Source organism: Marmota flaviventris, chromosome 1, assembly GCF_047511675.1.
Source record: "Marmota flaviventris isolate mMarFla1 chromosome 1, mMarFla1.hap1, whole genome shotgun sequence".
NCBI lineage: Eukaryota > Metazoa > Chordata > Mammalia > Rodentia > Sciuridae > Marmota > Marmota flaviventris.
The window spans coordinates 117,147,872-117,164,109 of NC_092498.1; the positions used below are offsets into that span (position 1 = coordinate 117,147,872).

The window sequence follows — 16,238 nt, forward strand, 5'->3', positions numbered from 1 at the left end:
GATGAGCATCTACCTCTGGAGGGCTGGAGGGGTGACCCATGAGTTTAGGGTTCTGGGGCTGGAGGTATGGGGTACCTGTGGTGTCTTTAAGCTGTGTGCAGGGGTGGATGCAGTGTGAAGATCCTCCAGGTTGGGGGCATACCTTGAGGTGTCTGGTTGGGACCCCCTGTTGTGCAGGAACAGTTGTGTGGGTCTCAGTGAGGGTGTCTTAAAGGAGAGACAATCTCCTGGGGACAGGTAGGCCTGTTTGGGGAGGTCCATGTTGAGTGGGCCTGCCAAAGAGGGCCTAGTGTTCAGCAAAGGAGAGGTTCAGTTTGGGGACAAAAAGACTCCCTCCTGCACTCACACATTCGCAGTACCCAGAGCCACCACCACCAGGAGACAGAGGCCACTTCTTGGGGGGTCTCAGGTATGTGGACTGCTCCTTTGGCAGGCAGGGTCCCATCATCTTAACCACCTTAAACAGGAGAATGACAAACAGACTTCTGCTGCCCTGCTGCCCATTTACTGTCCCTTGGGCCATGGTGGAGATTAGTCCAGCCTCTGGATTTATAGCTAGTCACCTCTGAGGTCCCTGTAGAGGTGCGGAACATTTATAGTGTCGGGGCTAAGGATGGCATCTGCAGGTCTGGACTGAGTGTGCATGGGTGCACACATGGCTGTGTGTGTGTGTGTGGTGTGCATATGTGTGGAGTTTGGGCTGCAGTGAGTATGAGAATGTATGTGCATCTGTCTGCAGACGTCCAAGTGCATTTCCAGACATTGCATGTGAATCGGTGTGAACTGTTTTTGTGAGTCTGTTTTGTGTAATGCATGAGTATATATGAATAAATAAGGCTATGATTTGTGTGTGTGTGTGTGTATGTGTGTGTGAGATTTGCCCTTGTCTTGTCACCCCCCACCATTGCTCAGCCTGGCACCCCTTTGCAGCCATGTTTGCATCTTGTGAGCTGTCAGCTAGAGATCTTGCATGGTGTAGACATTTTGGGTCAGCCTGGTCTGTGTGTGTGTGTGTTAGGGGTGGCATCATGTGGTGGATGAACTGAGCACCACTGAGGCTCCCCTCCCTTTGCAGATGCAAATTGAGCACTTACTCACATGGTTTCATTGAGAGTACAATCCAGTCTGAGGACAGGTAGATAAATAATAAGTTTAGAAATGTTTAGAAAACTGAGTAGGATGAGCCCAAAGAGTGTCTGCCTCAGGCCTGGTTCTGTGTAAGTATAGGCAGCCTATAGCTCTGGCCTTACCCTGTGGGCATGTCCCCTCCCTGTGAGAAAGTTCTCTGCCTCAGGCCTCACTACTCTGAGGCTTCAGGAAAAACAATTTCCACATTTAGGAAGGAGTCTGTGGATTGCATCTGGGAGCATTCCAACATGCATGTAGCCAGAATAGGGACACTTGGGGAGAAACGAATAGGGTCCTGGCCCTGAATAGCTAGGCAGTAGGTGGTTTGGCTCAGTCATCACTCAAATGTATGTGTAGCACCACCATGGGCCATCATTTGGCCTATTATTTAGGAATCAATGCAAACAAAACTTCTAGTCCTCCTGGAGTTCCAATATTGTCAAGCCCACCAGCCATCTTGGCAGATGAGGGGCACAGGATGTTAGAGGTGTCAGCCTCCTCACCATCTCTAGGTATAGATACCTGCAGCCAGATGTTTGTGAGGAGTAGCTTCAAGGAAAAAAGGGAGTGGTCTTTGGGCCAGTCAGGAGGGCTCCTGTTTTATGGAGAGCTGTTATAAATGATGGCTGGGAAAACCCCAATTTCTACCCTGTGTGATTTCCAGCAGAGGACTCAACTCTGGGGTTTACCCTGTAGAAAGAACATATTGTGGTGCATTTGATTCTGGGCACCAAAGGAACAGAGTAGTGGTTGGGGCCTCAGAGCCAAGCCCTGTGTGGATCCCTTTCCAACACAGCCAATGCAAACCCAGGTTGCCCATACTTTTCTGTACAGAGACCGGAGAGCAAGTGTGGGGAGCCCCTTACCCACACATGTACCTCAAAGGTTGCCCTTTTGATCTGGTGCATGGACTTGCCTGGCTACTCTTTGGGAACCCATGATGCAGGGACATTCATGTTATATAAATATGAAATTTAAAAATATGGAGTCACTATTTACTTATTTACCTTTTCAGATGCTTTTTGTTCCTTTGTGTAGATTCCAGTTTACATATAGTGTCCTTTTCTTCTGGCCAGAGGAATGAGCTTCTTATTATGCAAGTCTGCTGTTTTGTATGTCTGAAAGTATGTATGTATTTTGAAAGATGCTTTTGCTGGAAATGGAAACCTGAATCAACATTTTTTCCTTTCGCTACTTCAACTTGTTCAGTGTCTGGCTTTGCATAGTTTGATGAGAATTTCTAGTCTCGTTTTTGCTTCAGCAACTTGATTGTAAATACTATGAGCTTCTTTTGTAATCTTAATATCTCTTAAACACCTAGTATTGTAGGTTTCAGTAGGTACTCAGCAAGTGATGTTAACTTTATTAGGATAAGAAAATATCCAGTGCCAAAGGTTTTTTTAAGCCTGTTAATATTAAGGTTTAGTGCTAGACCATGAAAAAACTCTCAGTGACTAGAGAGGGACCAAGTATGTGACTTTGTACAAATCAAGTGTGGAATGTGGAGTCCTCCAAGTAGAGTCCCCTGCTACTACTACTATTTTTTTGGGGGGTACTGGGGATTGATTTCAGGGGTACTTAATCACTGAGCCACATACCCAGACCTTTTTTGTATTTTCATTAGAGATAGGTTCTCACTGAATCGCTTTGGCCCTCACTAAGTTGCTGGATTGGCTTTGAACTTGAGATCCTCCTGCCTCAGCCTGTGGAGCCACTGGGATTATAGGGTGTGCACCACTGTGCCCATCCCCTGTTATTCTTCTTACCAACTTTCCTTTTTCTCACTTTCAGAAATATATCTCAAGGCATGGTTCATTTAAACATGAAACAGTTTATGCTCAGTTGACCAGAACTTGTTTGTTTGAGCTAATCTGCAGAAAGTCAGCCAGTTGCTTTTAATGTGGCAGAAGGAAGTAAACTTTTAGAATCAACATGAAATATTTCTTTTTAAATTTTTTTTCTAGTTTTAAAAATAACATAGTATATGTGATTCATATACTATACAGTTTATTCTTATTAATTTAATTTTTATTATTATTAGTTTTGAGACTATTAATCTCTTACTGTCTTGCCTTGGCTAGTCATGAACTTCTAGTGAATCTCCCGTCAACCTCTCAAGTTCTTGGGACCATAGCTGTGCATCACTTACTTAGTTGCCAGTTGCTCTTATAAATTGTACAGTTCATTGGTTTTTAGTATATTCACAGTTTTGCATCCATCACCATTAATATTAGAGCATTTTAATTACCCCAAAAAGAAACTCCAGTTATAAACTCCCTATTCCCACCTCTTCTAACACCTGGCCACCGTCAATCTATTTTATGTCTTTATGGATTTTGGACATATCATTTAAATAGAATCATTCATTTCTTGGAAAGCTGGGAATGGAGCCACCATTTGACCCAGCTATTCCCCTTCTCGGTCTATTCCCTAAAGACCTAAAAAGAGCATGCTACAGGGACACTGCTACATCGATGTTCATAGCAGCACAATTCACAATAGCTAGACTGTGGAACCAACCTAGATGCCCTTCAATGGATGAATGGATAAAAAAAATGTGGCATTTATACACAATGGAGTATTACTCTGCATTAAAAAATGACAAAATCATAGAATTTACAGGGAAATGGATGGCATTAGAGCAGATTATGCTAAGTGAAGCTAGCCAATCCCTAAAAAACAAATGCCAAATGTCTTCTTTGATATAAGGAGAGTAACTAAGAACAGAGTAGGGTCGAAGAGCATGAGAAGAAGATTAACATTAAACAGGGATGAGAGGTGGGAGGGAAAGGGAGAGAGAAGGGAAAATGCATGGAAACGGAAGGAGACCCTCAGAGTTATACAAAAGTTCATACAAGAGGAAGTGAGGGGAAGGGGAAAAATAATACAAGGGGGACAAACGAATGTCAGTAGAGGGGGCAGAGAGAGAAGAGGGGAGGGGAGGGGAGGGGAGGGGTGATAGTAGAGGATAGGAAAGGCAGCAGAATACAACAGACACTAGTATGGCAATATGTAAATCAATGGATGTGTAACTGATGTGGTTCTGCAATCTGTATATGGGGTAAAAATGGGAGCTCATAACCCACTTGAATCAAATTGTGAAATATGATATATCAAGAACTATGTAATGTTTTGAACAGCCAACAATAAAAAATTAAAAAAAAAATAAATAAATAGAATCATTCAGTGCATGGTCTTCTGTGACTGGCTTCTTTAACTTAAACATGTTTTCAAGGCTCATCTGTGTTGAGCATGTATCAGTAAGCTATACCTTTTTATGGCTTAATAAGATTTTTCTGTATGGATAATAGCACATTTTTTTGTCAGTTGATAGACATTTGGGTTGTTAGCTTTTTGGATATAATGATTTATGCTCCTGTGAGTATTTGTGTATAATCTTCACATGAGTGTGTGCATGTTTTTATTTCTCTGAGAGATTTTCATAGGGTTGTTCTGTCATATGGTAATTTAACATTTTGAAGAACTGCCACACTGTTTTCCAAAGTGGCTGCATCATTTTTATATTCACATCAGCAATAAATAAGTATTCCCCTTTCTCTACATCTACCACAAAAGTGGTGTTGGAAATAGTATCTCATTTTGCAAAGCCCTGGGGTTCAACCCCCAGTTCAAAAAAAAAAAAGAACCCCATAAATAAATAAGATAAAAAAAAACCCTTTTCGAAATGGTATCTCATTATTATTATTTGATTTGCATTTGTTTAATGACTAGTGAAGTTGAGCATCCTCTCATGTGTTTTGGCCACTTGTTTTATCTTTTTTTTGAGAAATGTCTATTCAAATCCTTTTCCCATTTAAAAATTTGATTGTGTTCTTATTGCTGAGTCTTGGAGGTCTTTTTTTTTTTTTTTTTACATGTATTAGATATAAGTCCCTTACCAAATATATAGTTTGCCAATATTTTTTCATTCTATCACTGTTGATGTGTCCATTAAAGTTTTTTAACCTGATGAAGCCTAGTTTATTATTTCTTTTATTATTTTTTTGGTGTCATATCTAAGAAAGTTTTGTTGAATCCATGGTTACAAAGATTTATTTCTATATTTTTTTCTAAAAGTTTTAGCCCTTTAATTCATTTTGAGTTTTTAAAAAAATTTTTAATACTTTTTTTTTAGTTGTAGATAAATGCAATACCTTTATTTATTTTATGTGGTGCTGAGGATCGAACCCACCATTGAGCCGCAACCCTTACCACCCATTTTGAGTTTTTGTAGGAGAAAGAAATCTACTTTCATTCCTTTGCATGTGGACATTTAATTGTACCATTACCACTTGTTGAAAAGATTTTTTTCCCATTCAGCTGTTTTGGCATTCTTGTCAAAAATCAACTGACCAGGCTGGGGCTATAGCTTAGTGGTAGAGCGCTTGCCTAGCGTGTGTGAGGCACTGGGTTTGATCCTCAGCATCACATAAAAATAAATAAATGAAATAAAGGTATTGTGTCCATCTGCAACTAAAAAATAAATAAAGGAATATTGACACATTAAAAAAAATCGCCTGACCATAAACTGAGGGTTTATTTCTGGATTCTAAGTTCTAATCCATTGATTTATTATTTTAATCATTCTCATGCTAGTACCTCATAGTCTTATTTAACTTTGCATTAAGTTTTGAAATTAGGAAGTGAGTTTTCCGAAAAGATTATTTTGACTATTTGGGTTTTTTGGATTTCCACAGTTTTAGTATCAACTTGACAGTTGGTGCTAAAAAATTTTAAAAAAGCAGTTGGTTTATAGATACAAGAGTACTTTGAACGGGGAACAGTGTCACACGCCTGTAATCCCAATGGCTCAAGAGAGTGAGGCAGGAGGATCTCAAGTTCAAAGCCAACCTCAGCAAAGGCGAAACACTAAGCAACTCAGTGAGACCCTGTCTACAAAGAAAATACAGAATAGGACTGTGGATGTGACTCAGTGGTTGAGTGCCCCTGAGTTCAATCCCTGGTACCAAAAAAAAAAAAAAAAAAGAGAGAGAGTACATTGAATTTAAATCAATTTGAGGAGTATTGTCATTTTAACATTGTTATTTATTAACATCTAATATGTGAACATGGAATGTCTTTCCCTTAGACTTTTTTTTTTAATATTTTATTTACATTTTAGTTTTCGGCAGACACAACATCCTTGCTTGTATGTGGTGCTGAGGATCGAACCCGGGCCGCACCCATGCCAGGGGAGCGCACTGCCACTTGAGCCACATCCCCAGCCCCTCCCTTAGACTTTTTGTAATGTCTTTCAGTGTGTTTGTGGTTTTCAGGGTATAAGTTTTGCACTTCTTTTATTAAATCCTTAGGTATTTTTTTCTTTTTAAGGCTATTGTCTGTCAACCCCTACCCCATATTGGGGATTGAGCCTAGTGGCCCTTTACCACTGATTTATACCTCTAGTCCTTGTTTTTTTTTTTTTGAGAAAGGGTCTCACTAAGTTTCTGAGACTGGCCTCACACATGAAATCCTCTGCCTCAGCCTCCCTAGTAGTTAAGAGTACAGGCATTCACCACCACACTACTACTACTACTACTACTACTTCTTCTCCTTCTCCTTCTTATTCTTCTTCTTGTTGTTATTATTATTATTATTATTACCATTAGGTACCACAGATTGAACCCAGGGGAGCTTAATCACTGACACATCTCCAACCCCCCCCCCTTTTTTTTAATTTTGAGACAGGGTATTGCTAAATTGTTTAGGGCATTACTAAGTTGATGAGGCTGGTTTTGAACTTGTGATCTGATCTAGCCTCAGCCTCCTGAGCTGAAGGTATTATAGCAGTGAGTCACTATGCCTGACCATACCCAACTTTTTTTTTTTTTTGTAAATAAGGCTATGGTAATGGGGATTGTTTCATTTTGGTTGTCATTGTCAGCATGTAGACTTAAAATTGTGTACCCTCCTATATTGACTGTGTATTCTGATACTTTGCTGACTCATTTATTACTTCTTCTTCTTCTTCTTTTTTTAGTGGATTCCTTAGGATTTTTCTACATACAAAATTTATCATGTGAAAATACTTCTATTTTTCCCCCCCAATCTGGATTCCATTTATTTATTTTTCTTGCCTGTTGCAATGGTTAGAACCTCAAGTATGATGTAGAAGTGGCAGGAATGGACTTTGTTTTATTCCTGATTGTGGAGGGAAATTTAGACTTTCTACACAAAATACTTATCATTGGGTTTAAATTTTTTTTTTTTTTTTAATGAAGAATAATGGCCACGAGCCTGGTGCAACAGCATATGTTTATAATCCCAACTATTCAGGAGGCTGAGGCAGGAGGTTTGCCAGTTTGAAGCCAGCCTTAATAACTTAGTGAGACACTGTCTCAAAATAAAAAAATAAAAGGAGCTGAGTAAAACACTCCTAGGTTCAATCTCCAATGCTGGGGGTGCAGGGGGGGGGGGAATCTAGGTTTTTATGTCAGGAAAGATTTTTTTTTTTAAGTGCCTTTGTTGACCTCGTATTTAAGCATATAACTATCCACTATTATCCTAGGGGCTTGGAATAGAAGAAAGCTCCTATTTTCTAGTCAGTGTGTAATGATTTGCCATATTGGTGTCCTTATATTCTGTGCCCTGAAGAAACCTATGGACAATGTTTAGTAATGAATAATGTATGCATTAATGTTGGAATGATTAAAAAAGAGCCTGTCATGTGATGATTTAAACATTCCAATAGCCAGGAGTAGCAGCCCCTGCCTGTAATCCCAGTGATTTAGAAGGCTGATGCAGGAGGATCCAGTCTCAGCGACTTAGAGAGGCCCTAAGCAACTTAGTGCCTCAAAAAATAAAAAGGGCTGGAAATGTGGCTCAGTGGCTAAGTGTCCTTGGGTTCAATCTCTGGCACAAGGGGAAAAAAAATTCCAGGGAAAAAAAACAATTTGTTCTAAGGCACCAACTCAGAAAGAAGCTTGTTTTTTCAAAGAATCAAAAAGAGGGTCAGGGTGCCTGGAGACTAGTGAGTGAAAGAGGGTGTAATAAAGATGAGAGGCAATTTAAGTCTTGTGAGTCATAGTATACAGTTTGGTTTTTATTCTAGTTGCAGTAATAATGATTGGAGAATTTTTGGCAAAGGTGTGGCATAATCTAGTTTATGTTAAAAGATAAAGAGATGAAATAGAAGACAATCTGTGATAAATGCTAATATAATTTTAACAAATGTGGAGGTTATGGAGGAGGTCAGAATTTAACTTGAGCTGTAAAAGATATGTAAGAAATAAATGGAGGAGAAATAGGATGGTGTGATGGCAATAAATAGTTGCATCCTTTGAATTGGAAGACTTAGGCTCTTTCTGTTCATGGTTTGTAACCTCTAAAGAAATTTCTTAATCTCTTTATTTTAGTTCTGCCATCATCTTTCTCTGAAGTTTGGCTGCTGTGAAGAGTAAGGCAAATTAAATATTCTCATAAATGTGTTTCATAGACTGTCAGGTTCAGTGTGTATATTTGTTTATTAAAAAAAAAAAAAAAGCCGTCCGTTTGGCATTAAGCTATTGGCTGGTGGAGTGATATAAAAGTAAATGAGACAGATTCTGTTCCTCTAAGAATGTGAAAAATATCTAAAATACAAAGTTAGGAGTATACCTGGCCATAACAAAGAGTGCAGAAAAAGCCAGGTGCAGGGGTACATGCCTATAATCCCAGTTCCTCAGGGAGCTCAGAGTGCCGAACAGCAGGTTCAAGACCAGCCTGGGCAATTTAATGAGATCCTGTCTCAGAACAAAAAATAGAAAGTGCTGGGTATGTAGCTCAGAGTGCGCTTGGGTTCGATCTTCAGTACCACCTCCCATCCCCTCAAAAAAAAAGGTAAAGTGCTATGAGATTCAAAGAAAAGAGCGTGTGCTTCTTGCTTGGAGCTAGTGGTAAGGCTTTTTTTTGTTTGTTTTATATATATACATGTTTTTTTAGTTATTAATAGACCTTCATTTATATGTGGTCCTGAGAATCAAATGCGGTGTCTCACACTGCTTGGTAAGGCTTTTTGAAGAAGGAAGGACTGTTGCTCTAGTCATTAAAAGATGGGTAAGATTTCAGTAGAAGATAGAGGAAAAATGGTACAGTTGGGCAAATCTATGGAAGTAAAGACATGGAACTGTTGGGCAAATCTAGTACTTGATAGAGAAAGTGAGATTAGGACTAGATAGACCATGCAACACCTTGTTGGTAGGCTAAGGAGGTGAATTCCATTCAATAGGAATACCATTAACAGTGTATTTACTGGTGCAAATATTGAGCACCTGCAATTATGAAGTTTGTGCTAGGCCAAGTCTAGGAACATTAAAATTAATCTCGGTTATATTGGGGAAGATAGTTTATTTAATTATGTTTTTTCCAATGAGATTTGAGCCAAGTGTCATAGGTTCATGGAACAAGGAACATTTCTAGCTGCCTTACATTAAGGGAAGACTCATAGAGATGGTAGACACTATGTCAAGATTAAAAAAATTCCTTTATTTAGCAGATAAATGAGGTGGAGAGAGAAGTGTGAGATGTTATAAGCCTGGCATTTTATATGTTTTAGCTTGACTGGACAAGGACTTTTATGTGTATGCCTTGGCTAGAAAGAGATTTTGTAGGAAAAAAAATTTAAAGTTTTATTAGAGTGGTAATTAAAAGATTATTTAGGTGGCAGGATGGAGTCAATTAGAAAGGGTGTAGATTTGAGAAGGAAGATGGTAAAGAAACTATTGCACTGGACCAAGTGAATGTTGATGTAGAGCAGATGTGGAATAGTAGTTTTAGAATAAACTGTCTTGAAAATTGGAGAGATGTTTAAAATGTAGAGTTGGTAGGACTTGGAGACCAATTGGGTGTGGAAGAAGGGAAGAAAGGGGACCATGTGGAATATAGAATAACTTCCATGTTTCTGCTCCTTTGTTGTGTGCCATTGCGAAGAATAGAATATATTTAAGGAGAAAGAAGGTGGATTTGAAGAGGATATCTAATAGTTTTAGCTATATTATGCTGAAGGTACATGTGTGACAGTTGGGAGTGAGGAGGATGATAGGTTATTCAGCAATATTAAGGTGATCATTTAAGTTATAATATATAATTATAAAATAAATTGTTGTGAGAGAAAGAATATAGTAAGTAAGATTTCAGTGAGGATATAACCCAGATTGTATTTTTTTGAGAAGTTTATAGGAAATGAGAATTTTTCTGTAACTGGAAGGATTGAGAAAAATACAACAGCAAGTATCATCACTTACTCCCCCATCCCATGTCTGTTTTTAAAGATCTTAAAGACTTGGATTATTTATTTCTTGAGGGGAAAATAGAATTGAACGGCAAAGATTTAGAAGTGATCAAGTAAGTAAGCTAGTTACAGCCATAGTGGAGTCTAGCATACTGTCTTTCAAACTTTAATGGGGATATTGTTAAAATGATGGTTGTGATTTTAGTAGGTCTGAGCTGGGGTCTGAGGTACAGGATTTCTGGCAAGCTCTGCTACTGGTCTTTGGACAATACTATTCTACAGAATATGGGATCCATAGCAATACAGAGGAGTTAGTTTTAGGAGGTAGAGGAACACTTCTCTGAAATGAGGTGGATGGAAATATAAAATTTGCATGCAGGAGGTCATGCCTGATAGTTTTGGAAAGAGGTTGTGAGTTAGAAGAAAATTGTGAAAGTTTGGAATAGCTAGCGAGAGGAGGAAAGTGAGTGAATGTGGGACATGTAATAATCAATGAACAGTATGGATTAGTTTGGTTATGGTGTCTGTAAAAATACATGGAGCAGAGATATAATATGTAAAGAGTTTTGACTAAGAAGGTAGTGAAAGGGATGCTTGAAGGAGATGAATTTTTGAAAAAGTAATACCACTTTATATTTAGTGCAACAGTGCTTTTCAGTTCAGTAAGCATTTGCATCCCTATTTAGGAAGTTAACAGGGTTTTAAAATTTTAATTAATATTAATTTACTTTGGTACTGGGGATTGAACACAGGGGCTTTCTATCCCTGAACTACTTCCCCAGCCCTTGTTATTTTATTTTTTTGAGACAGGGTCTTGCTAAGTTGCTGAGGATCTTGCTAAGGCAATCTTTCTAATTTCCAATCCTCCTGCCTCAGCCTTCTGAGATGCTGGGATTATAGGCCTGTACCATCGTGTCTTGCCAATAACAGAATTTTTAGAATGTGAAAAAAGCAGATAGAAACGTTAGGTTCAAAAATAATATAGATACTGGCTACTGTATTGAACATCACACGTGTAGAACATGTCTATTATCCCATAAAGGTCTATTGGATGACTCTGTTCTCAAATATTTTAGATAATAAAGATTTGGACATTACTATAGTAAAACTCTTAGGAAGCTCAAAATTTGGATGTAGGCACTTAAAAATCTGGGTTTAAGTCCTGGTGTACAGCTAGATGAGTCAAGTTTGTAGAAAGAAATGAATCCAATTTACATTTCAAGAGACTTAATGAAGGAACCACAGAAGGGGGTAGATCAAAGGAACTCACTGGGGATTTTTTTTTTTTTTAAACTAGTAACAAGGAACTCCAAAGGGGTAAGAAAAATATAGTCCTTTTGGAGTCTGGTCATAGCTGTGGAGAAAAGTTTGCATGACAGGAGCTGTGATAGTGGTGGTGGTAGTGGTGGTGTGGGGGATAAAGCTGCCAGAATTTGTGTTTGCTAATTAGGCACAATTTTCAGAAGACCTGGATTTTTGGAGAGCCTAATATAATTGAGTGAGCAGTATACAATGTTCTCTTTCTAAGGAAGACTAATTAGCTTAATCCTGGTTCTATTTGAGTTGTGTGAATTTAGGAAAAACTCTTATAAAAATAGTGAAGTTTCTTAACTCTGTGTGTGTGTGTGTGTGTGTGTGTGTGTGTGTGTTACTGGAGATTGAGTCTCTGGCACTTTTATCACTGAACTACTTATTTTTTACTTTGAAACAGTCTCATTAAAGTGCTGAGGCTGGCCTTGAACTTGGAATCCTCTTGCTTGAGCCTTCAGAGTAGCTGAGGTGACAGGTGTATGCTGCCACACCTGACTAACTTTTTTAAAGAGGTCCTTTTAAAATCATTGAAAACAATCAAGAAACAACTAATGTGTTCATTGTGGATTCAAGAAAATAGAAATATTAGAATCACTTTTTAAAAATAATCTCTTATTTATAAAAGGTTAGACTTGATGTGTACTACTACCCTGTTCCAAGTCTTTTAGTAAGACATTATAATGGTATAATTTGTTAATAAAGTTTTAAAGAACACTTCTCTCTCACCTTCATAACTTTGTATGGCTTAAGTATTACATTAGATAATGACCTAAACTTGAGTTTTGTGTTTATACTTAATTTAATGTTCCCAGACCATGTTTGTTTTAAGCAGTAAATATATTATTAGAATTTATTAGCAAGTTTGCAATGTCTGAGAGAATGAAAGTTTTTAGGATATAAGATAAGGAAATTTTGTAAAGAAATAGAGGAGTTTGGGAGGAATGGAGGGTGAATCTAAAATCATTTGGTATAGCATTCAAGTACCATTAAAGATGTCATATTCAGAATACCCTTTTTTACAGAATAGAAAATTTCTAAGTTAACTGAGTTCTTTTATTCAGATCTTGTTTGTAAGAGAATACTTCAATAAACCAGAAGAATTAATTTGTTGGGATTTGACCTATTTTTGTATGTCTTTTCTTAGACAGGATTCATCCATAAATATCTCCATTAAATATAATTTGTTGTGTTTGTACGAAACTGATAGTTTTGCTAGTGTTGGAAAGTTCATTTTAGAAAAGTTGCTTTCTAAGCCTTTTGTTCTGTTACCTTTGATGAGATAGTGGTCTCTTTGCTTTCTCCTACTGCTCTCCAATATCTAATCAGGGGATAGAAATGTGACATACACCAGACTTGTTTTAAGATCAACAGAGTTTGAAGGGAGAGGAAATTAAAAATATGGCCAGATGTTTTATAACATTTGTTTCCATATAAAGATACCCAAGTTATTTTGCAACCAACTTAATGACTCCACATTTAACCAAGCATTTCTGCTCATTTGCATGAATAATTGTAAGTTTATTGGTAATTTTAAATTGGTGCTATAAGAATACTTAATAATAAGCAAGTGTTGGATTATTTTCTAAGATAGTGTTCCCATTAATCTGAAACAGTCTTAACATGAAGTTTTATGTAAAGTACCCGGTTTGTTTGAAGTGCTGTCTCAATGCTGAACACTAGTTGGCCCTTCACACATACTTATTTTTGAAAGGATGAGAGAGAAATTGAATTGCATTTGAGTTTATCCTAACCTTAATCATCATTTTGTTTTCATATTATAATGCAGAATGTTTTTTAACACCTCCTTCCACAATATTATTAGTGTCAGCTATACACAGAAATTTCCAATTACTTTGTCTGATTTTAATTATGGAGTCCTATAGTTTCTTTTTTTTAATATTTATTTTTTAGTTATAGTTGGACACAATACCTTTATTTTATTTATTTATTTTTATGTGGTGCTGAGGATCGAAGCCAGCACCTCGTACGTGCTAGGCAAGAGCTGTACTGCTGAGCCACAACCCCAGCCCCTATAGTTTCTTTTCTTCATTTACTTACCCTCTCCCCATAATTTCTACAAAATTTCAATTACCTTATTCCTATAATTTTTACAGAATTTCAGTAAGAGCTGTATTCATGGCAATATGTTCATTGGGTTGGCCTACCTAATTTTGTTTAAAAATCTGATTTTAAGACCTGATGTACAACAAGGTCAGTCAAGGTTCTAGAAGTAAATGGGATCCAATTTAGATGGTTCAAGAGGTTTTAATGAAGAAACTGCAGAGGTGGTGTGGATTAAGGGAATTTATAAGGTATGTTTTTGCTAGTAACAAGGAACCTTGAAGTGGCAAGAAAAATACTGTGCTGTTGGAGTCTGGTGAGGACTGTGGAGAAAAGAGAGGGAGCTGGGAAGAAATAATCTAGCCTTTCTTTGCCTTCTGGTCTTCTGCCAGTGTCAGACAGCCCTGGAACCCAAATGAATCTGTTGGAGTTAGTGTACTTGGGTACAGAATAAGGAAGAAGAGTATTTGCTAGATAAGATAGTAATAAAATAATAACCAACACAACTACTAAGGAATGTGACTCTGATTTCAGATAACAATATTACACTTAAGTTTCTCCTCTGTTAAATGTATGTACTTTATTAGGCTAATGTGGCCATTAACTAACATGCAGAAATAGTATCAAGAGTTTTTGTCTTGTGAGTATATTAAATTGTTTTATTTTCATAACGTGTGGCTTTGAAAAGCTTTGAAAACTCAGCTTCATTTCACTTGATGCTGTGCTAATTTGTTTTGGAATTGTGGTTTCCATCATATATATACATATAGGTATATTTTTTATGGTGCTGGAGATTGAACTCAGGGCCTTGCAGATGCTAAGACAAGTGGTCTCTTAGCTACATTTCCAGCCCTCATATTTTAAAATCTGTAGTAATTTTTGGATTTTCCAGTAATTTTTGATAGTGAATTATACCATTATTATTAAGTAGTTTCCAGAATTTAGTTTTTTATAATTTTATAGTCTGGAGCCTGATACCTAAATTTCTAGTTGAGACTATATTTTTATTTGTGGTATTGCTTTTTGTGAGAGTTATGCTTACTTTACCTGTCTGGGCTTTTCTCTTCTGAGAAATTGGAGTATAACACTTACCTAGTTCGTTTTTTTTTTTTTAATAATTTTATTTGTTTATTCTTTTTTTTTTAATGTGGTGCTGAGGATCAAACCCAGAGCCTCACATGTACTAGGCAAGTACTCTACCCCTGAGCCACAATCTCAGCCCCTGTTTTTTATTGTATTATGGTAAAATAAAGTAATAATTGTCAAACACTTTGAAGACTCCGTTTTATACATACATATAAGTTTTTTGCCATTTATTTATGAAAAGGTTATCAATAGCACTTCAGATTGAGAATGGTTGTACGGTTTTTTGTCATTGTATTTCCTGTATGAAGTCATGCATATAAGCCATTTTGTATAATTTTTGAATGTATACATTTTGTGCCATTTTGTGTTTATGTGGTTGAAGTGATAATGCATATGCGTATTTTAGTCAGTGTGTAACTATCTTTCTGAAATTAATCTTCAGAAACTATTTTATTTATTTATTTATTCCCTGATGGTTGCTTTTGTCTTTTTCGTTTTTGACATAGGCAGAATACTACTTACTTCTGAACTTAATGGGTATTTGGAAATGTAGAAACTGTTTTCCTGGTAAATTGATATATCCTCATTGCTTACTTCTGTTTTCTGAGATAACAGTGATGCTTTGTCATTTTTTTCCTCCTGATTTTTACAGTCTTTTCTTTTTCTTACTAAGGTATACTTTAATCCAGTTTTACCTTTGAGCATTTATAGGCCAGAGAAGGAACAATCTATTTTCAAGAAAATTATAGTTACTGGATCATTCATACATATGTATATATATATATATATATATATATATATACACACACACACACACACACACTCTTATTTATTTATTTTGGTGGTGCTGGAGATTGAACCTGGAACCTTGTACATGCTAGGCAAGTGCTCTACCGCTGAGCCACATCCCCAATGTCACTGGATCATATTTTAACTATAAACCACTTTTTGACTTTTAAAAGGTCTTCCAGGAAAGCTATATTATAATTTTGAAATTAAATAAGCTTCATTTCATTTCACAAACTTAAGTTAGCACTCTTTGTAAATTTTAGACTAACTTTTTCAGTTACTAACTAAATCTTCATTATTTTCCAAAAGACGATCTGCTAAATCCCGAAGCAGAAGTCCATATTCATCTAGGCATTCAAGATCTCGTAGCAGGCACAGATTGTCTAGATCCAGAAGTCGTCATTCTAGCATTTCTCCCAGCACACTAACTCTGAAGAGTAGCCTGGCAGCTGAATTGAACAAGAATAAAAAAGCACGAGCTGCAGAGGCAGCAAGAGCTGCAGAGGCAGCTAAGGCTGCTGAAGCAGCTGCCAAAGCTGCAAAAGCCTCAAACACTTCTACACCTACCAAGGGGAACACAGAAACTGGTGCCAGTGTATCACAGACAAACCATGTGAAGGATGTGAAGAAACTTAAAACTGAGCATGCACCTTCT

The 16,238-nt window shown here is 37.2% G+C and overlaps 1 protein-coding gene across 1 annotated transcript in view; it reads left to right on the top strand.

Moving 5' to 3' along the window:
- The first annotated feature begins 717 nt into the window (after positions 1–717).
- Positions 718–16,238, top strand: part of LOC114078773 (cyclin-dependent kinase 13-like) — an 81,033-nt gene continuing 65,512 nt past the window's right edge. The window contains 2 exon segments of the mRNA XM_071609753.1: positions 718–791; positions 15,893–16,238. Coding sequence (XP_071465854.1) covers positions 718–791; positions 15,893–16,238 — 420 coding nt within the window.